Source organism: Anguilla rostrata, chromosome 4 (assembly GCF_018555375.3).
Source record: "Anguilla rostrata isolate EN2019 chromosome 4, ASM1855537v3, whole genome shotgun sequence".
Taxonomy (NCBI): Eukaryota; Metazoa; Chordata; class Actinopteri; order Anguilliformes; family Anguillidae; genus Anguilla; species Anguilla rostrata.
This window is the reverse complement of record NC_057936.1, coordinates 14,153,136-14,176,484: the sequence shown is the minus strand read 5'-3', so window position 1 is coordinate 14,176,484 and position 23,349 is coordinate 14,153,136. Positions and strand designations below refer to the sequence as shown.

Sequence of the window (23,349 nt, the reverse complement as noted above, 5' to 3'; positions counted from 1 at the left end):
TGGAGTGGGGGCTGGGGCAAAGGAGGGTTAGAGCTTCACAAGATTATTGTTAGCGTTGACCGAATCAAAGTAGGCGATCTTATATTTTTATTTGAAATTTTTTGTAATGAATTTGATGTTTTAACCCACTGCTCAGTCTGTCTCCTCAAAATAATTGGTGTCATGCAACATATCCATAACTGCAACACCTGAAACATCATCCATAACTACAATGCAGCGAAGTATGTTCATTTATCATTTTTCATTTTTCTTTTTTCGTTTTATTATGAGTTTTGTTGTGAAAGGCATTGGAAGACATGATGACATCTCTACGAAAAACAAGCATTAACCCAAGCCTACCATGTTGTCTGATCAACTGTCAGTCAACTGGTGAGAAATTTCATTTCATCACATTTCATCACAAGGGTGAAGATGCTGGAATGGCTCAAATTCTGATGAACGACTGCCCTGAGAATTATATTTTCTTCCCATTATTACTCGCTTTCAGCATTGGCAAAGTACACCAGTTTGGAACTCCCATTTATGGTATGGCACAAAATCTTGGTATTGGTAATATGGTATTTCAATCAATGAACATCATTATCAACATAATCTGCCATGTTCATAAGATATAAAAACAATGATGTGGAAAACTGAAGTACAAACATTTCAAAGCTTTGAGAATAAAACATGAATTTCTGCTTTGCCCTCACATTTGAGAGGGGCCGCTTTGAATAGCAAGACCATCACGTAAGCTAATATTGCACATAAGCACATTATATTTCCATTTACTGCTATTCCATTGCTGACTCCTGGGGGTTTCACAGCAGCTGAGTTACATTGCAGAGGACTGGCTTGTTTTAATAACACCATTTGTAGAAAATGATACATAATTACGATAAATGAGATAATCTTATCTTTTTGTGACAAAGACACAAACAAGCATGATGAAATATTGTAGCGTTCATAATTCTGCCACAATAACATGCATTGCAATCGCTTAATTATGTATTCATCAGAATTATTTCCAAATACACGACCCACTGTATAACACAGCAGGGAATATGGGGCAGCAGCTCTCGTGGATGTGTCCTTTATGCCTTCTAATGTGGAAGGATGCTTTCCCAGACGTGATTCATGGAACTAATTGATCCCTCAATTAAATCTGACAAGCTCCTGCATTTTATGTGCTCTGCCATCATAATTTATACCTGCCCACTCTTCTGTTAATTGCAGATGAAGCAGCCATGTTAAATGGCCCACATTTGTTTTCCAGCCTCGAGATTTACGCCCTGGCTGTCGTCATGTCCAGACTGTGGCTCGGAGCACGACGGCGTTAGCAAATCTTTTTTAGATAAAAGGCGATTAAAATGTCATGCCTCAACACTGGACTGGCGAGCGGGAGCATTCTGCCAACTACGGTTATGATATTGATAAAGGTTTGACAACTATTTGACATTTTCCCCCCATATTGCGGTGAGTACATGACAACATAAGAAGCGGATAAACCAGGCTTTGACCTCCACATCACAAGCTGTATTCTTTTATGCTTCAGTAGTACAAAAGAAAAACTCACCTTTAAAAGTGGCAGCAGGGGACTCTGCACAAGATGTGTGTATTGATTGGGTCTCTGGCTAAACCTACTGTATGAAAAGAAGGTAAGACATTTTTTACCTTATTGGGCCCCAAAGAGTCCGATGTAATGAACACAACAGAATACTCCCAGCATGGGGATTTAATGAAGGCTTATAAGGAAGTGTTCACCTGCCCTGTAATTTGAAATAATACTTTATCAGAGAGCCTGTCCCAGTTTGGGGGGATGATACTGCAGCGTATAAATGAAACGAAGACGCGTCGGCGCGCCGGCTGATTGTCTCGGATGAAACATCTCGGACGTTTCAGACTGAGACGCGGGGACACCGTCTCAGAAGACTCGCTTTCCATTAGGGCGTTTTATGTACCGCCGACTCGTTGATTTACAGAGCTTTATTGCGTCCTCACGAGGAGGCCTGGGGAGAAGAGCGCCGCGCGGCCGGGTAATGCACGCGGGCGGCCGTCGCCCCCCGTTAATGAAATGCCTAAATGCGCACATCGGCGGGATAAGTGCGAGCAAGGAAGCGCTGGGGGTTACCAGGGGAGACGGGAGGTGGCTGAGGACTGTGAATTGTGATGACACGACTCTCATAGAGCCGGCACTGAAAGCATAGTTTTGGCTCTCTGGCCTGAATTCAGTCAGTATGTAAGTCATTTTTTTTATTTATCTTTTGTCATCACCAATATAGACTGGTGAGCTCAGCAATCAACAAATTTAAGTGGCCATACGGTGTTTGTGAAGAAAAAATGAATGCATGTTGATTGAATCTTGGCCTCTCTCTTCCCACTACAGAGCAAAGGCTTGTTTATATAATTCTGTCTTTAATCCTTATATGGACCATCTCTTTAGAAGTCTTTGCATTGACTGAAAACACAGGCTCAATCCAGCTGTACTCTTTTTTGTCTTGTTTTGCAGTTGACAATTGACCAGGCAAGGTAATTCCTCTGACTGATTGTAATTGCTTATACAATCATCCAGTGTAATATGCAGCGCTATTAGCAACAGATTTGACTCACAGTGTACAAGTCATTTCATCACTTCCTATCTTGTTCTCAGTTCATGGCCAGTTTTTATTAATCAATCCTCTACAGCTACCACAGAGAGATTAGCAGCATGTTTTACAAAGAACAACGTCCCTGTGTGTGCTGTATGCCAGTCACTGAAACCAGTTTAGCTATCATACCACAGGGCAAAGGATCTGTTGGTCTTTTTAGAGGATGGAGTTGGCTATTTACAATGTCTGGACTGCGTTGGGGATTCGACATGGCTGCTAACTTTCATATCCACCAGAATAGGCGTACATCTAGAAGCTTCTAGGTTAAGTGCAGCACATGTGGAGTCACTAATGTTAGCTGTCTCGTTAGCTAAGCAACATGTCCGCTCGTTATTGACTTGCTGGGTTGATACAATACATGTCTGCTCGTTATTGACTCCCCAGTTTTAGGGTCTTTGAGCAGCAGTGGAGGTAGCTTTTGCGGAGGCTGAATCCTCATCTTCACAAACCATGTGAACATGATTAAGAAATCAGAACAAAGTACTCTGTTTAGCCATTGGCATAACCTTAGCTAGTTTCAGAGATGGCTGTACCAGTGAAAAGGAAACTGGAGGAGCAGGGTGGAATCTAGCCCAATCAAATTTGCTGTTACAACAAAGAACATGCACCTGTGCAGTAGTTTCATATTCTTTATTGGTCACACTTGTCAATCCAGCAGCCAATGACAGGTTAATACATGCTGATCGTGAAAACTGATTGGACGATTCAGCTTTGCCCCCATGTTGGCTCCGCATTAATAGGAATTTTTCATAAGCAACGGTGGCCCTTTTGACAACAGCGGCCTTACTCAAAACAGTGGCCATCTATTCAGAAATAATTGACTGCAGAATGCCTCAATTGACTAATTTTTATTGTGAATTGTGTAACATGTAATTTCTACAATTTAACAAATGCACAGATAATAGAACATTGTGAGTCTATGTTACCTATAAGTGGTATACTTACCACTAAAAAAAAACACCAAATGGAAGACAGGAATGGAGAAGACATCAATGCATTTTAAATAAAATTAAAAAGTACTGGATGCTAAAATGAAAAAGCTTTGGTAAAAAAAAAAAAAAGATTTAATAACAGAATGCAACAATCTCTTTGCTCATAAAAGACTCACATGTCAAATTTGTACACCCCATTGCTTCCAGTTCAGTAGTGGTACACTCACCCGCCACACAGAAAACCATTTTATGAACCCTACATGCACCCCCCCCCTCCCCCCCTCCCCCCCCTCCTCATTCTGCCACACTGTTATGTGTTCTGCCTTCAGCCTCATGGCACTGTCACCCCTCCTGGGCATGGATCCAGAAGACCAGTCCAGCCCACTGTTGCCGTAGCGGCCCACACACACTGTGTAAAGCAATGAGGGGTCTGCACCTGGCAGGGAGCTAATTGCTAATGAGAATCACGCCAGAAGGGGAACAGTGAGCAGTTGGTCCCGTTATTCTCCCTGCCCCGTGCATTCAAGGTTCCATGAACTCCATGACCATGGGAAAATGAGCAGGGCGGCGTTCTGCTGCTAGTGGTGTCCACATCATGCCGGACGAGTCCACAATCCAGAATCCATTAAAAAAAAAAATCTAATTCTTTAAGTGCCTGTGATGTCCTAGTACAGAATGTAAACCAGTCTGATCCAGGACTTTCCTTTTGCCACTTTGACATCTTTGTTTTAAATGCAGAATTTACGAGCAAGAAATGAATAGAGTGTCTACGTGGATGAAAAGGGCCTTATTGTAAGCCTGTCCAAGAGCGTGCAATTTGTGTGTAAACTGGTATTAACTATTGAATTCAGAAACAAGGGAAATTTCAAGAGCATCAAGTGCAATTCTTTGTTTTCATGCTTTCTCTGTTATACAGATGTTGAATGACAATACTATTGACTGGAATGTACGGTGCACCAAATCTTCCGCAAACCTTTTATGGCTTTTAAGTCGCATTCAAGACAATCTGTTGGTAATTTGACCTGTCTGTCAAAGGCCTTCTGTATTTTCTAATAGAGTTTATCTTTGCCTCACTTTCCCTCGCTCTTTATTGCAGTGAGCTCACAGAGTTTATGGAGCCGCGTTCCTTGGGGTAAATGTTGGGTAATCCATCGCAATGCTGCAGTCATAGATCACCCGCTAATATAAATCAGTCTCTGAGAGATCGGTGTTCATCTGTCACATTTACTGCCAACTGAATGCATTCCTCAGCAGCAGAAGAGTGGGCTTCAAGCATGTCTCCTGAATATGCTAAATATCCTCCAGGGCTGTTTGCTCCATTGCTGAGTTGGAAGACAATGTTTCCTTGGCTGACACCGCGTGCCTCTGGAGGGGTCCGATACCATCAGTCATTCCTGCCCCTTGCACCGACTTTGACTGACAACACAATTAAGGTGAGATAATCAAAGCTTTTGCAAGAGGCTGCAGCTTTTTCACAACACTGCAAAACATGGAACAAATCAGTACCGTTAAGCCCACTGACAAAATTTTGGAGCAGGGATATACGGAACTAAAGAAATGAACTGAATAAAATCTGTAATATAAAATCTCTTCCCTGCTCAATGCGCAAGGACCGTTTAAAACATGAAAAAAAAAAAACACATTTGTTTGGAATTCATTCATAAAATTTCACACTCCCCCTTTTGGGGGAAAAAAAACATGCTGTAGGCGTGTACTCAATCCGCACTCAATAATCAATCCATTTCTAACATGGTAACATGGTCTATGCTAGATGGATGCTTTTGCTGCATTGTGTAGAGTAGCGCTTTAGCACTAAAAATGCGATTGCTTTCTGCTTGCCTCTTCCACTCTGTGACATTGACTTGTCCTTTGCACACCCCCAGCAGGGATTTTGGATCTAGGAGATGGCATTAGCCTGAGTGAACACCGTGTATTCTCCGGGTGCACATTTATTTTTGCATGGTAAGTAAACAATAAAACAAATACCGTCTACAGGTTGCAGTAAACATAAGGATTATTCATCCAGTGCGATTGGCAAAGGAAGTGAGAGAGAGAGAGAAAGGCTGTGTGTTATTTTCAATTAGCGAAATCCCTCATTGTCATCCGAGAAGCGACACGTTTACTGGAGCGCACCACTTCACCCACTTCATCTGGAGAATTACACGCAGATGCTGAAAAGCAGCTTCCATTTGCTGGCTTCTCCTTTTTGCCAGTCAGGTGGCTCTCAAGTGGATTATTTGTGATGTTTTAATTTGCTCCGTCGCTATAAACGTTTAGTAACTACCGCTGAGCCAAAAACAAGTTGGGGGGTTTTGATTGGATAATACTCCACAAACGGAAGCATAAATTCAATATCTTGATCAATGCAGAGCAGAGAACAAATGACTATCTATATTTGTGCAGCCTGTGCCTTGTAGAGTTTGATATTCACTGTATTTTGAAGGAAAATGTCATATCCTCCCAAGGATAATTATTAATTATTTTAGATTGTGACATGAAGCAAGTGCCGTGGATGACAAAAACAGGTTGCAGAGGCAATATTTTTAAAGATAAAAGTAATTTCATTTTTATTGAATGTCCTTTGTAGTGCAGATTTCAGTACAGTACAATATATTGACTCATGTCCCATACAGAGGACAATTTATAGCCGTATGAGGTCTCAGGAGGATACAGCTAAAGGACAACATATTAGAGGAGTTTTTATTTTCATTTGCTTGAAAATATACATTTTAGCAGATGTACCACCACCAAAGACTCATTGCATGATAAGAACAGGCATTATAGCTTAGACCATGCAATATCACAATCTAGTGATAACAGCAACTCTCAACGTGATAGATTTGCCGATTTTAATTTATCGCAAGTGAGTTATCACAAATCTGAGAGCAAAACAAAAAACAAAAAAGGTTTTCAATGTCCTGAAACCATTGTTTCCTCACACAGAGTAAGTATGATAGTCATCAATTATGGAACAGAATTGAGCCTGGTGCAGTGTGGCATGAATATTAACGTCCGCAGAGGCTTTGACACTCAATATACTGAGAACCTGAGTTGGATACTTATGCTGAAGTCCTGTTGACCGCAGTGTGCTAAAGCATCACCAGAACATGCGTTTTAAATTCCACGTCTGTGAATGGCTGTGCTTTAACCAGAAGCAAATATCAGTTGACCGCCATTAACCCAAGAATGCACTGATTAATTCCGTCTAAACTGTAAATGGTTTCACAAACAGAGGATGATAATTGAACTGGGTTTGAATCCCCTGAGTTTACCCAGTTCAATTTTGATTCTGCTCTCAACAGAATTACACCTCTTCAGATTACACTGAGAGGGTATTCCATTCACAAGGGACGTTCCGGGGGCAAGTCCGGACATGCCTGTGTAGTAGCCTGCTCTAATGAAGGAACAAATCTGTCAAACAGTGGGACAGTAATGTCACACAGAGGTGCACGTGAGGTAAAAGAGACATCATGGCCTAGCTTTTACTGTGGCTACCGTTTTGGTTAAAATGTAGGTTTTTTCCATATTTGTTCACTAGTGAAAAAGGCCTTAGATACATCCAATGTAAGTCATACTATACAACCCTAAAGTGCATAAGAAATATTGTACCTTTTCTGTATTTTTTGGGAAATAATAAAAAATTTAATATGCTCCACTTTGTTGTAAATCAGAGATCGATCTGATGATGACAAATGAATGCTTTCGTAGTGAGAATACTAATCAAGCCACACATTTGCATTTTTTCATGCTATATCGAGACATTAAATGCTGGCTCTGCTCTGCTCAACTTTTTGCGACAGAGAACACCACAGATGGCAACCAATATCAATCAAGTTATTCTAATCTTCCTACAGTATTCACCGGAAAAATATATTGTAGTAGCAGGCAGTAGAATTTACAGGCCTCTTTACACGTAAACAATTTCTGACAACCAAATGCAAATATGGCTTTAAGGTAGCCACTGGCTTTATGAACTGTCAGCTAAGAGGCCCAAAGGGATTGTACACTAAGCCAATGACTCCAAATGAGATGGATTTCAGGACATGAGGTGGATTTCAGGATATGATTGGCTAATATCTGCCACAATTCTACATGTAGAATTATGATGTCATGAAGAATGCCTGGGCCAACTGGAGATATGAAGCAGCATTGTATTGATAGCATGTATACTGATTATTTTGGGTATCCTTTCTATTGCTCAGGGAAATATAACACAAGTTCATGTAGGACACAAAACAGTGCTGTAGATATTTACTTGAGGTATTTATTTTTATTTTTGTGGAAAAACACAAATAGTCAAATGGATTAAATAGTCAAATAAGTAAATGATTTAAGGAAGAGGAGTTAATGTACAAAAAATAATTGTTCAGTGCTAGGCAATTTAGAAAAAAAAGTTTTGAAATTAGTGTTGCGTTGGCACTCTAAATTCAAATTCAATTGGACTTTTTGAAGTGACAAAAACAAGATCTCATTGCCAAACCAGACAGGACAAGCAATGGTTATGATACACCTAGTAATGGAGAGAAATTGAAAATCAAATTGCAAATGAAATTACAAAAAGTAAATAGCAAAACAAATATATATTTAACAACCTTACAGCCATCAGTAATGACAAATAGGGCAAAAATACTCATTTTTGTATAATAACTCCCTCAGTTGCTTACTCTCTGTCCCTCAGGATGTGGCTTACTTGTACATACTGTGCATGCTAATAATGAGAAATGTAAGAATAAGCTCAGTTTTTACAAAAAAATACAATGCATTTCCAGGAGAGAAAAGGCTCCAGTGGTTTCTGGAAGACCACTGAGTAGTTGTGTAAAAATGAGGCATGTTCCAGTCTGCTTTTATGGTAAGATGACCCATAATGAGTTTCTTTTTTTGAGGAAGGACCTCCAAACTGTTTTTGTAGCTTCCTGTAGTTTATGTCTTTTTATCAATTGGTCAAATTATTTCATCCTTCAAGTGCATATGTCTCAACCCTCTTTTTAATCAGGCTAACATCACAGCTTATCAACAGGTCAAGTGATTGTATATTTTTGCATATTGTTACAGTAACTTCTACAATGACTAACAATCTCCTGGCTGCAGAGAACAGTGACATTGGGTTAATCACGGCAGGTTGGGTGGAATTGGAGCCTGTAATACAGTTACACTGGAATCAGTTTAAATATTTGGGAGGTAAAAGTGACAGTTGTGAAGATGGTGCATTCACATGGGAAATCCTATGTTTCAATGACTATTGTATTGGCTTAAATGCATCTTTATTCATTATTTGACACAGCCTTGCCACGGCTGCTTATGAATACTTAGAATTCATTGTATCACTCAGCTCCTGTTTATTGCCAGTCTATCATTGGTGTTGGTTTCATCCTTAGATCCTCTTGTCATCCAGCTTTTTGTGACCGTTTAGCCAAATCCTATATTTATACTTTCTGATTCAGAATAAAAGGGGAACAATGTTTATCCTCGAAATATGCACCTCATGTGTGCATTTCCTCTCCTATTCTGTCTACAGTCCTTACCAGATTTAATGCCAAGAATTTACTTGGCTCATGAGTATTTTTACCCTCACCATATAAGTTCTTGTATACCATTCACTTTTAGTTAAACTGCTATTAATAATAATAAGAAGAAGAAAATGAAGAAGAGGCAGAAGTAGAAGAAGATTCTTACAGAAGATAGATATAATAGTTGTTTTCAAGCGTAGTTTACATGTAATAAATACTTAACTACACACTGCAACTACAATAAGCAACACCATTCATTATTTTATGTCGCTCTTACCTTTAGAGACGGATAATGACGTCCTCTCCCTTGAGCGTGTGCAGCCCAGGGTATCTGGCCCTCTTCAGTCCACCGCACATGCTAGATTTACTGCTTTCATACTCCCAATGGACAACTTCCGAACAGCGGCGTGATTCATTTGTCCAAATTAAAAACCTCAACTCAGGTGGAAACAAGGGATGTGGGAAGTGATTGTTAAATTGTCATCTTGCCGGTGCTTTATGGCACTTGGAGGTCCATCTCCCAGCCAAATATTTCACCCACCAGCAAATCCAATTTCCATCTACTGACTGGCATATAATTAGAGGGAAACACAACATCAAGGATTGCCCACAGCTGGCCATTCACGCTTCCTAATGTTCTCGGCAATCTTCCAGTGGCCAGCAGCTGCTGTAAGTTAAGGTGCATTTCGGGTGGTCAGGTTCCAGATGGTGTAGGAGAATTTTGAGACTCCCCATGAGTGTGATGACGTCACATGTTAAAGTTAAAGGTATTCCCATCAATGTTGATCAGACTGTTTCCTCCAAACTCTCAATGCTTCATGATAAAAATTATATACACTCATATATAACATGTATAACTATATACTAATATAATCAATATGTAATCCAATAACTCTATATCAGTAGTTGCAGCAAAGCTTATGGAAACGCAAGAAACCACAGTATCCACTGTAGAAAAAAGGCAAACGCAGAAGGCTTAAAAAAAAAACCATACTTACTCAGCAGAAAATTAGTGCCAACTAGATATGCTAGAAAACTAATACTTTACAGTGACCCATGTGTAACCTGAATAAAGTAAAAAAGGTACAGGAGGCTATAGCTCTATGAACTTGTATGTGTAAATGGAAAAATACAGAAAGCAATGACGTGTATGCACAGTGAAAAAGTACAGAGTAAGGGAAAATTGGAAAAATACAGACAGCAATGACGTGGTGTATACGTAAATGGGAAAGTAAAAAGTAAGGGAAAATTGGGGTACCTGTCCACTGATGAAGATTAATTAAGAACATCAATAGACTAATTAAAGACATCAATAGAACTAAAAATCAGTTTTGGGGCACCTGTCCACTATGATAAGAATAAATAGAACATCATAAGGACCGAAAATCATCTTTATGCCAAAAAGGTCAAATTGACCCACGAACAGGAAAGTGAAACTCCTTACTGTGCCAGAAAAGACCAGATGGCTGATATTTTTAGAAATGTGTTAAAGGGGGGTTGTGGGCACAAATTGTGTATAAAATGTATGCAAAACTGACAATCGAGGTTCAATTCCCCTGAATTGATCCGGCTTTGTGCACCTGTGCAATAAAGTCTAAACTTTCTGAAGAGCTTGCTGCTGTTGTGTCTTTTCCCTCCTTAAATTGTTTTCTACAGATTGGCGATTGGCGTGGAACTCTGTCGTTTCCTAGACACCACATTTGGGGGCTCGTCCGGGATACGAAAAAGGTACCATCCTTTCGTAAAACCAACCCGGACACTAACACCGAAAATTGAGTGAAAGAAAAGCAGCAAGCTCTTCAGAAACGTGCGCTACGAACCGTGAGTGAATTGAGTGTGGTATAAGAACAGGACAATATATGTTTGTGTGTTGCAAAATGTGCTGAAACTAGGATAAGTGTTTAAATGCATTGTGGCTGCTGAAGGTTTTCGCTGTTGCTGTTGTTTGTTGCAAAATGTGCTGGTTTTCACTGTTGCTGTTGTTTTGTTGCAAAATGTGCTGTAACTAGGAATAATATTTGAATATATTTTTGCTGCTGAAGGTTTACACTGTTGCTGTTGTTTATAAAAAAGAGGTGCCAGAGACTTGGGAGGAGAGAAACCCAAGAAAGGCCACCTGCAAGAGCTCTGGTAAAAGCGTGTTTGGGAAAAACACTGTCCTCTGAGGTATAAAGTAAGAAAAAGTATTGTTGGTAAGGTAAAATATTGTTCAACTGTGTTTATGCTTAGATTAGATGCTTGTGCTGGTGTAGAACTAACATTGTATTAAGGGGAAAAATTGTGATTTATGTGTAGGTGCAACTATAAAGGAAAATAAGTAAAGAAACGTGAAGTGTGTAGAAAGTATAAAAAAGGGGAAAATAAAGGTTAAATATATAATAAAATCTTCAAATAGGAAAATAGGATAAAAGTATTAAAATAACCATAAAATAATGGAAAAAGGAGAGAAAACGCCGGTTGAAATAATCACGCGAAAATATCCTGAATGTAAAAAGGAGATAGAACATATATCAGGAAAATGGAAAAAAAGGACTAAAAGAATGGCGACAAAATGGCCTAAAGAGGGCACGTTTGATGTAGAAATATGCTATCAGATGGGAGGGGTAATAGCAAATTATAGAACAGGAGACAAGTCAGAAAAAAGAAAGCGAAAAAGAGAACAGGAAAAAAGAATTTTAGGATGGTTTAGGTCCGCTTCCCTAGAAAAATATGTAGGAATGAGTGGGGGTCGCAGTGAAGAAATGACCCCCCCTCCGTATACCCCGCAGTCATCAGGACATGCGGAAATAAAAGAGAAGGGCGTGTACCCAATAGGCCCGGTAACATCTGCAGTAACAGTGTGTCCAGTAGTAAAAATACAGGTTCAGATACAAGGGTGGGTAGAACATGAGGAAAGTGAGGAACAGCTCGGGAGAGAGAGAGCGCGGCTTGAGGAAGAAAAGGGAAAAATAGAAAAAAGGGTAACAGAGCTAAGGAGAGAATACAAGGAAGTGGAGGAGTTAGAAGAGCTGTTAAAAGAAAAATATAACCAGTATGATGAATACCATAGCCAGTTAATAAAAAAGGCAAAGGAGATAAGAGACACTGAGAAAAAACAGCAAACATCTAAAATATGCCAAAAGCCTGAACAGGTGGGGCCAAAAAGGGACGGGGAAACACATAAAAAATGCAAAACTGCGGGGTGGGGAAATTTTAGATGGGAAAAGCTCCCGTATAACAAGTGGGAAGAGCTGAAGAAAAAAATTACCAAGAGAACAGATTCCCGAGATAAACATAAGACAAGTTTAACAAAAGGCACTACAAGTAAAAAGCAAATCCCCCAATCAGAGTATGAATTAGAAAACAATGAAGGGGAGGAGTTCTCCCCAGCAGAAAAAAGTGAGGCGAGCGACAGTGAGGCATGCCAGACAAACAATAGCGAGGCAGAAGAGTCAGACGGGGGAGAGGGGCCTGCACAGGTGGGAGGAGATTTAGCTGGGCGATATCAAAACATAAGAGAAAGGCCGCCGACCCGGCGTAACCCAGCAGCAGAAGGATATAGCCATAATGCTAGTAAACCCAATACTATAGCACCATTGTTGATTAAGGAAGGGGGTGTACCCCGATGCATTCCCTGGTCCACCCAAGATATGCATAATGTAATAACCAATCTCCCTGATTTGCAGAATGGAGCAGGCCACTGGATCAGGGTGCTGGAGGAGGAGACGACAGGTCGGATCCTGGCTGTGGGGGACCTGAAGGCTCTCCTGGGAAAGGTTGTGGGGATGGAAACAATGCTGGACATATTTGAGCAGGCTGGCTTTGACAGAAACCATGTGCAGTCTCCAGCAGTGGACGGTGGGCCGTTTGATAACGTGCGTGGGGTTGTTTGGACTGCTCTGCGAACCCTGTATCCCGCACGACCGGACATAACGACCTTAACGGGACCGCCGTTAAAAGACAATGAACCACCGGCGACATACATCCACATGCAGTTGCGCAGGTGGAGATTGTTAACTAAAAGGGACGTACGGGCAGATCCCATAATGACCACCCTATTCCGCAAAGCCATCCAGGAGGGGATGTCACCGGAAGTGGGGCGCCGCCTCGATGAGGTAGTGGGACTGAACACCATGACACACAGAGAGTTTGTGGATCACATGGTGCACGCTGTGGACAGGCAGCGGAAAGAAGGGAAAAAGCTGGAAGATCAAACAAAAGACATTCAAAGGAAGCTACTGCATTTGCAGCTGGAGGAGCTGAGAGCCAAAGAAAAAAAGGCGAGAGAAATAACGGAGCTGAGAGCCAAAGAAAAAGAGGCGGAAAAAGTGGCATCTGTGAAAATACAGTATATGGACAATGAATTCTTTAACTTCGAAGCCACCCCCCCGCCTGAACCATGGAGCAGCCGGATGGTGCCCCGGCCGACGGTGGCCTACGACTTCTCCGGCATCCCTCACCCAGTGGCCATGCAAGGTAATATGAAAAGGGGGGGCACCCAACCGGGTGGGTATCAAAGGGGGGGAGGGCCAGGGAATGGTGGTCAAAATAATCAGTGGAAAGGGCAGCTGAATCAGAATAACAACATGCAAAATAGAAATTGGAACCAACAGAATTTTTATGTTTCAGGGGGAACGTGCGGTCCCACACATAACGTTAAAAGTCAATCCAGGGTACCAAGCTCAGGACCTAGGACCTATGGTTAAGAGAGCAGAAGAGCTCCAGTTCAGGCCAACAGAAAATTCTTTAATTTGGTGCACAGCAGATCAAACAATGATCAAAATTATGGTAAATGCTCAGATGTGGGGAAAGCCCCAAATGGTGAGGGTACCGTGGGAAGAGGGTACAAAACGAGAAATCTCAAAAGTGTGGTGTTGCAATATGTTGATAACTTATTAATATGTGCAGATACAAAAGAGCAGTGCATAAGGGGGCAAAGGGGGGACACAAGGTGTCCAGGAAGAAGCTGCAGCTCTGCTCTCAGAAGACGGGGAGAGCGGAGGGACTGCGGGCGCTGACACCAGCCCAGGGAGCAACAGCACCAACAGTGCCCCTACGGGTCCAGTGCGAGAATCGCAGGCCGGCTTTCCAGTGGAGTGACGCGCAGACCGCGTACTCTGGATTGGAAGATATACCAGGAACCTACCACCTATGAGGACTGCAGCAACACATCGTGCTACGAATCAACGTGTTAAGAAATTGTGTATGATAACTTTGTGGGGTCACTTAGAATAATATATACAGCTTTGATATGTATAATCAAATTTTGCGACTGGAGAGAGTGTTGGAGGAACCATGGGAACAACGTTACATTGAGGAATCTGATACATTTGGATGCTGCTATGGCAGCAGGGGATGCGCAGGCACCCAACATAATATACAGGGTGGTGCACACCCGACACTGTCTGACGCTGAGAATAAGAACACAGCGAGGGTGTTTTTCGGGGCCATGAGGTTTGACCCCGAAAGGGGGGAATGTAGGAGAATTTTGAGACTCCCCATGAGTGTGATGACGTCACATGTTAAAGTTAAAGGTATTCCCATCAATGTTGATCAGACTGTTTCCTCCAAACTCTCAATGCTTCATGATAAAAATTATATACACTCATATATCACATGTATAACTAGATACTAATATAATCAATATGTAATCCAATAACTCTATATCAGTAGTTGCAGCAAAGCTTATGGAAACGCAAGAAACCACAGTATCCACTGTAGAAAGAAGGCAAACGCAGAAGGCTTAAAAAAAACCATACTTACTCAGCAGAAAATTAGTGCCAACTAGATATTCTAGAAAACTAATACTTTACAGTGACCCATGTGTAACCTGAATAAAGTAAAAAAGGTACAGGAGGCTATAGCTCTATGAACTTGTATGTGTAAATGGAAAAATACAGAAAGCAATGACGTGTATGCACAGTGAAAAAGTACAGAGTAAGGGAAAATTGGAAAAATACAGACAGCAATGACGTGGTGTATGCGTAAATGGGAAAGTACAAAGTAAGGGAAAATTGGGGTACCTGTCCACTGATGAAGATTAATTAAGAACATCAATAGACTAATTAAAGACATCAATAGAACTAAAAATCAGTTTTGGGGCACCTGTCCACTATGATAAGAATAAATAGAACATCATAAGGACCGAAAATCATCTTTATGCCAAAAAGGTCAAATTGACCCACGAACAGGAAAGTGAAACTCCTTACTGTGCCAGAAAAGACCAGATGCCTGATATTTTTAGAAATGTGTTAAAGGGGGGTTGTGGGCACAAATTGTGTATAAAATGTATGCAAAACTGACAATCGAGGTTCAATTCCCCTGAATTGATCCGGCTTTGTGCACCTGTGCAATAAAGTCTAAACTTTCTGAAGAGCTTGCTGCTGTTGTGTCTTTTCCCTCCTTAAATTGTTTTCTACAGATTGGCGATTGGCGTGGAACTCTGTCGTTTCCTAGACACGACAATGGCTGTGTCTTGTGCTATTGTCCACACAACTGTACATTTGCAATTAGCAAAATACACATACGGGTATGTTTGAAAATGGTTGGCGTTGCTGAATTATTTTATTGTGATAGTGGTGGATGGGAGTACTGTGCATTTCTTCACACCAGAAGTCCATGCTCAGAAGATTAACCAGCACTCATGAGACAGAAGTGACATATATTTTTTGATTATTTACATTGACTAAACTGATTAAATGATATGATCACTTTAGCTCAATGATCAGTACAGGACAACTGTATCCCCCCTTTTTTCTAGATGTCAACGTTTGCCTTTTACTCACCATTAAACATATGGTTTTATCCAGACACAGGTCTAAATGTAATACACGTTTGTCTTTTACTTTGACATTTAAGTAAATGTAAGCATTGCTTACTGTAATTTATATGAAAAAATTGTGTCATTTTTGTGTTTGTTGAACTTACCAAACTGTCTAGCAAAGAAAGTAAAGAAAGAATGAATGAAAGAGAAAGAAACAAAAGAATAAACCTCAGTCTTGCATTTTATAGTCAGACAAAATGAAATAAACCTTGATTGAATCCAGGCCATGTGTTCTGTACAACAGCACAGTGTTGTCCTGTCTGAACAGAAAATAAATTCAATCAGCAAGTGGCACTGCGCTAAAAAACATTACTGTATCTCAGAAAAGCGTTGTCTGTTGTCTGGTGTACAGCCTACATTCATGGTGATTTTATCTGTCATTCCTATAAAAGTGCAGATGAAAAAAAACACTGTAATCTGAGCTGCCTCCATTCTTGGCGTCCAGTCTTTAGCAGTGACACAATCAATGCAGTTTGGCACATTATAAACAGGTTGCATTCATAAAATAGAATGTGTAAGTATTGTATAGCCACATTACTGTATGTACAGAAGAAAGAGAAGCAGCGGACATTCAATATTTTAGGTTCTGTGAAAGGGGCATAGTCAATGCATTACTGTATATACAATCCATATTTCGATACCTGATATACGTGCGTAATGATGAAAGGCATTGGTGGGCAGGAGTCATAAGTGCAGTGCTTAGAATCTTCAGTCCTTCGTGGTTCTTTTGTGCAGAAGGGTTGTGGCAGATCAAAGGAAACCCTCCTTTTTTTATCCCTCCGATTCAGCAGACCACAGGAGGAAGTGATATTAAGTGACACCATCGAATTTCATGTTAAAGTTACTGAGACATGAACGTCACAGCTCTTTTTTTTCTGAAGCAGGTGCACTACATCATTCAAACTTGATATACACTTCAGGTTAATTGCTCCTCTGTAGCTTTTACAGGGTATTTTTTCGTACAGCCTGCTGGGAGAGAAGAGACAGAAAAAAAAGATCTGAATCTGAAGAAACTGAGGCTTGTGCATCTGCAGGCTCACTGGGTGGAATGATGGCCAATCAGCAAGCCCTTCTCTGAAGGCATCGACACTGGGAGGACTGCAGTTACTTTTTGTTCAGGAACGGAACATAATTATTCATTTTTGTTTAAACCGGAATATAAACAAGCATGTTCATTTATGAAATAACCATGGCAACTAAAATGATCACAGAAAATAAGCAAAAGAGAGACTAATCAAGATTATAAGATGGAAAACACAGGGATATGTTATTTGAGTTAATGTAGGAAAACATGGATGGCATTGCTTTGGTTTTTTTAAATTTTAAATATCACATTTCTGTACTGTATTGTAGTATTTAGGCATGAGAATATCAATATATGTATGAATTTACATAATTCTAAAGGCAATTGAGTCATGAAAGTAAGTTATGTAATAACCATTATAATGATTTATAGCTACGCAATAACTATAACTAAAGGCATTGCATGTAGCTTTCATAAACTAAATAATTAGTTCAATAAATACGTTCAATTGATCAGCAGTGACATCTTTACAGAACTTTGGGAATCTACACAACAAGTTGTAATTTCACAGTTATTTAAAAATAAGCGTTTTTTATCTGTTGTGAATTTTAACTTTTAGCATAACTTCTCATTAACAGTGGCCTGACAAATATGTTAAAAGAAAAGATTCTGCCAAGATCCAAACCACTAGGTACAGTAAGACACTGTTTGAATTCTATGCACAAATGTAAAGAGGTTCAAAAGGACCAGTGAACATATGCAAACCAAAATATCTTTTTTTAGATCTTTTTTTTTTGTTTGTTTGTTTAACAACAGTACAATGTGTATATGAGACAAAGTAGAAAAAACATTACGGATCACAGAGTGGCATGCTTAAACAATGAAATTAAGTGACGGTCAGAACCGGGACAAAGGTGACTGGGGCGCTCACATGTAACTAACCTGGAGCCACAAGGTCAACCGGAAAGCTCCTCCCCACCACCACTGCTGAGCTTTAGAAATGGCCAAAGGCAAGTCTTTACACTGAAAAATATACTGTCTGAGGCCTGGCCACAGTCTGCCAAATACCACTCAAGTAAACTTTACTGGAAGGTTTGGCAATCTAAAGGGGGAAAAAGTCTACAATCTGTCCACCATGTTCTTTGTTTATCTTCAATATCAGTGGAGCTGTAACGACAGCTTTCACCATGAGAGAATATATGCTGCATATTTTATAGAATAAAGAAGGCCTTTTTGTATAAGCAGAAGTTTCTGTTAAGCTGAGCTATTTATATACGATGGGATACGTCTGCCACAAAGTTTAGTTTGCTGTCAGATGTGCTTGAAGGAAATTATTTCTGGCTGAAGTTACTTGAAATTCTTATTGCAGCATTTGTTTCTCATCTTCATTTTATTTAGTTCAATCTACTCTATGTTGAAGTTACCGGGTCTCATGTTTCTAAAATGAACAAAAGATGATTGGAGGTAGAATTTTGGAATATCCTCTACATAAAAAAGAAACCTCTGTCATCAAAACTTTGATAGGGATCAATGCATTTAAAACTTAAAGATTTAATGAGCCAAAATTCCTATAGTCTACTGTAAAACAGAAACTGTGTCTTCCTTGTAGTGGTGTTTTTTTTTAATTTTCTTAATTAGAGTCCAACTAGGATATCAAAGAAAGTGACATTTGGAGCTGTTATTTTCTTTGCTATATACTTCTATGTGTAATTTGAATGATGCTGGTTTGTGGCTGTTACATCCTTTCTGTACCACGTTGTTCCTGTTTGTTTCTGTGGCAAAGTTATATAACCCAGTGAAGGCCCCATCTCCCCATATGGAGAGCCCGGCTTGGCCCGGCTCCAGCCCCAACAGCACGCGCTCTGTCCTCAGCCCTGGTTCTTGGCACCAGCTGTTCTCTGATACCGCAGCAGCTGACCGCTTTGTGTTCCTCTTTAAAAAAGTCCTTTCTTTTCCACGACTCACCTTTTCCAACTTTCCCCTCCTCCTCCTCCTCCTCCGCTGTGGAACTGACCGCGTTCCGATCGGCGGGCGCCGCCGGCTCGCACCTGCTTGGCGGCCACCCCCTCGTGAAAAACGGGAAGCCGGGCCCGTTGCTCCTCGGGATCGCTTGCCCGATGACTCAGTGCAACTGTCACACCTGTCGCAACCCTTTACCCACTGCTGCCAGTCAATCCTCTGAATGCAGCCCTCAGTTATGGCAGCGTACCAGGCACAAGACTAAAACTACTGGACCAGTACATTGGGTTTACAGGTGTTCAGAGGCATACAGGTGTTTAAATGTGTCGGTAACTTGGGTTTGGTAATTCCATGCCATAGCAAATAATCTACTTATGCTTTTGTTTGTATTTAGTCAATAGTGTGGAGTATATTTTAGCCACAGGATTTTTCTTTCTTTTTTTTTCCATACCAAGTATCTCCTTGTCCATCAAGAGTAACCTTTTTCACATATTTTTATGCGTTCGTTTTTTGTCTCCCAATTTGGAGTGGCCATTGATGTCCTTCAGACTGCTGTCTGTCAATTCAAAAGGGCGCAGACAGGCATGCAGTCAGCTGCTACCTTTCACTGCGCACTCCACCAGCTCAGCTGCGCAGTCGTTGCATTGGAGGAGTACACATTATGCGCAGGTTGTGCAGGCAGACTTCAAGCGTCCAGCCTACCAAAGCAGTTGCTCTTGTATGATAAGACAGGAAAATCCCCGCCAGCTTAAACAGCTCTGTGCCTAGATGACACAATGGCCAATTATGTACAGGCCTGGGGGCCTACCGGCCATAGACAGCACAGGCATAGACAGGACTTGATACGAGGCTGGGGGACTCTTCACTGCAGTGACACTAGTGCGATAGCAAGACAAGCCACCTGGCAGCCCCAAGATGCATATAACTTCAGGAAGTATTTTAACATAGGTGTCTGGTTTATGAGGTTGATAAGCAAATTAAATTACACATTTCCTATTAGCTGGCTTTAAATCAACACTGGAGGCTGGAAAGTGCCTGCTATAAAATAAAAATCAGTTGGTGAAGCGGTTTGCTTACATAGTATCCTAGTTTTGGAGTGGCTGAAGGCAAGTTTGCACATAGCCAGCATATATCATCAAAGTTTTTTTGTAGTTTAATGCTCTTTGTTTTGTAGTTAATTTTCACTTCTCTCACCCATTTTCTCTTTAGGTTTACAGATTTAATTTTAGAATATGTCTTAATATTAATCATAAAAATGACATCATGTACATATTAGCAACAACAATCTCCATTGAGATTTTACATAAACTTCAATCTTCTCAGAATGCCAAGATATTTGTTTCTCAATCCTTGTTTCATTATTAAATAACTCCATGAATAAGCCAGAGCCTAGTGTAAAATATCTCATTGCACTGAAAGTTAGTAAAACTTTATTACTATGTGATTATAAAAGCAAAAGTCAGTATGCAGGTCATCATTTTAGAGAACACTTCATGTAATGACAGTTCAGACCACTCAGTGAAAATCAATGGTAAATATTAATAAGTAAATGTATAAAGGTGTGTAGTTACACACAGCATGTGATCTTGGTAATTCATTTAGTCTGACCACCATTCACTTCCCCAGGTAAGCTGCCAGCAGGTGAATTTCTCTCAGATGGAATCGGGGTTAGGCTTAAACTGATAACAAAAGACACACGCTTGTACCAGTGTCAGGCAGTGAAAATCACTGCCTGACACCGGTAAGCTGTCACCTTCAATAGTATCATTTGGCCTAGAACCTCTTATAGCAGAGGTGAAGATTGAATCTTCAATCTCGAGACTGTAGATAGAACAACAAATGGGGGGGTTGCTTGTCCATTGCCGCGGACCACTCTGAATCGCAGGTGCCGGCCCTTATGGCGTTGGCTGGCTCGGCTCAGCCGCTGCCCATTTCATCGCAGTTCTTTTGCTCACGGTCCTCCATCAGGATTACCAGTTTACAAAGAATCTTTTTTTTTTATGTAGCAAATCCCAATGCCGCACTGGGCAGATTCCCCCCCCCCCCCATTCACATCCCGACAGAAAACCTCCCCGAGCTCTGTCAAACAGTGAAAGCTCCGAAACATCTGAGTCTGACGGCTGAGACAAAGTAAAGATCCAATTATCACAGCAGTTAACCACAGCGGTTAAGACACACAGAGTCAGGGACGCAATTAGCGGGCACCGTTTTTGTGGTAATTAAGACCCTTCCAGCAATGAGGCAGAGAGCACAATCTCTCATGGAGAAAATCAGCCTGAATGATTGAGCCAGCTTCGTTAATGATTACTTGCCATTTTTGTAATGCGTAATTTACTGTACATTGTTGCTGCAAACATAACAATTTTTTGACAATGTGTGACTAAATTGACTGAAAGTATATCTGTGACTTACTGATTATCAGTACTTTCATTTGCCGTACTGTATCCTCTTCACACATCAGTTAACATTTTCCTCGTTTAATTTGTAAGTCGTTATAGCTTTGATCAGCATTTCAGATATTTGTGCAAACAGACACAAATTAAGAAGTACTAAGATCACATTTTCCAATAGTTTTCCAGTTCACAGGATGTTATCAACAAGTATTTGTAAAAATCCTATAATCAACTAAAACATTTTAAAATTACATGTAACAGGCCAAAGAACCTTAGTTCAGAATTTTGTATATCAGGTACATCAAGGTTTGATAAGGGTGAAAATAATGCTTTGAATTCTTCTTGTTTTCTGTCGAAATGATCATTTCAGCTGTTTTGCTTTAACACCTGTCTTCAGAGTATTTTTGGAAACTACATGTTCCATTGTTGATGCAATAGATTCAATTAGAATACATCCTTATACCATTAAAATATGACATGGTAAAATGGGTAGAGTGACTCATACTGACAAAACACCCCCCACCCCCCCAAAAAAAATACCAGCAACTTTTATTCAACTAACTCTCTTCTACACCCACTCTTGCCCGATTATTCCCACAGAAAATGGTGAAAATAGAAGGTCCTCTCCAGACTTGACAAGTGAACAAGAGGTTTTGTTCTGAATGCAAATGGCACAAGTCGGGTGCCCGGTGGGGGCTATTCCGGCGAAATAAGCCCATGCAGTACTGTAATCACTGGAGTGACTGTGATCTGCCTGCTTAATTGAAAATCACATCAGCACTCTCCCCAGCACTTTCTTCCCTCATTAAAGCCAGCTTTAATTTAGCCGTTGGTTCATTAGTCTATAAGGGGGGGGAAAAAAAGAACCAGTAAAAATAAATGAGGGATTTTGCAACTGATGCGTGGCATCCTCATTAAAAAAAAAAGACTGCGATACAGAACTCGGCGTCAGCTTATAATGTGGGTTTTTCGTCTGGACCCCTGTGATTAAGAGACATAACAAACGTCCGCTGGCGGCTGGTTTGGCAAATCGCTGCTCTGCGTGTTTGCTTTTTTGTTGCAACTCCACTGCGCAAGCCTTCAGACAGAGAGTCTGCGCCCACAGCTTGATTAAGTGTTAAACAGTGATGGAGATGGGGTCTTGGGTTCTCCCTTGAAGGGAGGACGAGAGGCTTTGGTGGTGAACATCAAGAAAAGTGCTGCCAAAATATTACAATTTATGGTTTATAAGCAAGAGGAATGGAGCGAACTAAACATAAGGAATGAGATTATAAATGCAGCATAATTTAGCACTGAATGTATTCAAAACTGAATGTACTCAGTTGGATACATTGGTCTCGTCTGATAGAGAATAATGGCTGCTCCTCTAATCCCTTAACTGATCCTTGCTGATTTCACCCACTCAGCAAAATTCTTCACTTCTGCTTCACGTAGTACAGACAACACCTAACGGCGCGACACATTTGAAAGGCCTTGTCTTATTCGAACTTAATGAAAGTCTTTGCAGTGGATTGGGCCCAGTAGGGGGTTGACAACCTGCCCATGTGTACTGGGGGCTTGCTGAGCTTTCCCACACAAATGAAGGACAAAAAAAATGGGGAGGAATGCGAAAGTACAGTGCCACATGAAAGTACAGCAATTTCAGACCGTCGTTAAAAGTCGACAATGCCATTGCACATTTTAAGACATTTGTACAATTAAGTTTTTAGTTTTCTTTTGAAGCTTTAAGCTACAAAGGATGCACATTTTCAGACTGCACTCAAAAGTTTGTTAACTTTAGGTTTCACTCTGCACTGTTTGATTAGGCTCCTCGGGTAAACATAAGACCTGTTGACCAATGCCTGATCTGTATTGCAATGATTTTATGTTATAACTGCAGTTAATTATTTTCCTTCTTTTCTTTTAGGATGGTAGTGTGCTGTTTAGGTGCACTTGCTTCATATATACTTAACTTGCTTTAAGCCAGGGTTTCTTAGAGCTGCATTCAGTGACCACTGGCTACAGGTTGTCATCAATGAGATAAGCACCTGTTCTCCAATTGACACTCGCTAAGTTTTTTAATTGTTTATTTTCCTGTGCACAGTTAAGGTAAGCTGAATGTTTCA

The 23,349-nt window shown here is 40.6% G+C and overlaps 1 protein-coding gene across 1 annotated transcript; it reads left to right on the top strand.

Annotated features, from left to right (window-relative positions):
* Positions 1-11,543: 11,543 nt before the first annotated feature.
* LOC135252580 (uncharacterized) lies at positions 11,544-15,421 on the top strand. Its single transcript, XM_064330824.1, has 2 exons — positions 11,544-13,521; positions 13,954-15,421. Exons 1-2 carry the CDS (start codon positions 11,607-11,609, stop codon positions 14,061-14,063), a joined length of 2,025 nt encoding a protein of 674 aa, XP_064186894.1. The 5' UTR covers positions 11,544-11,606; the 3' UTR covers positions 14,064-15,421.
* Positions 15,422-23,349: the final 7,928 nt, after the last annotated feature.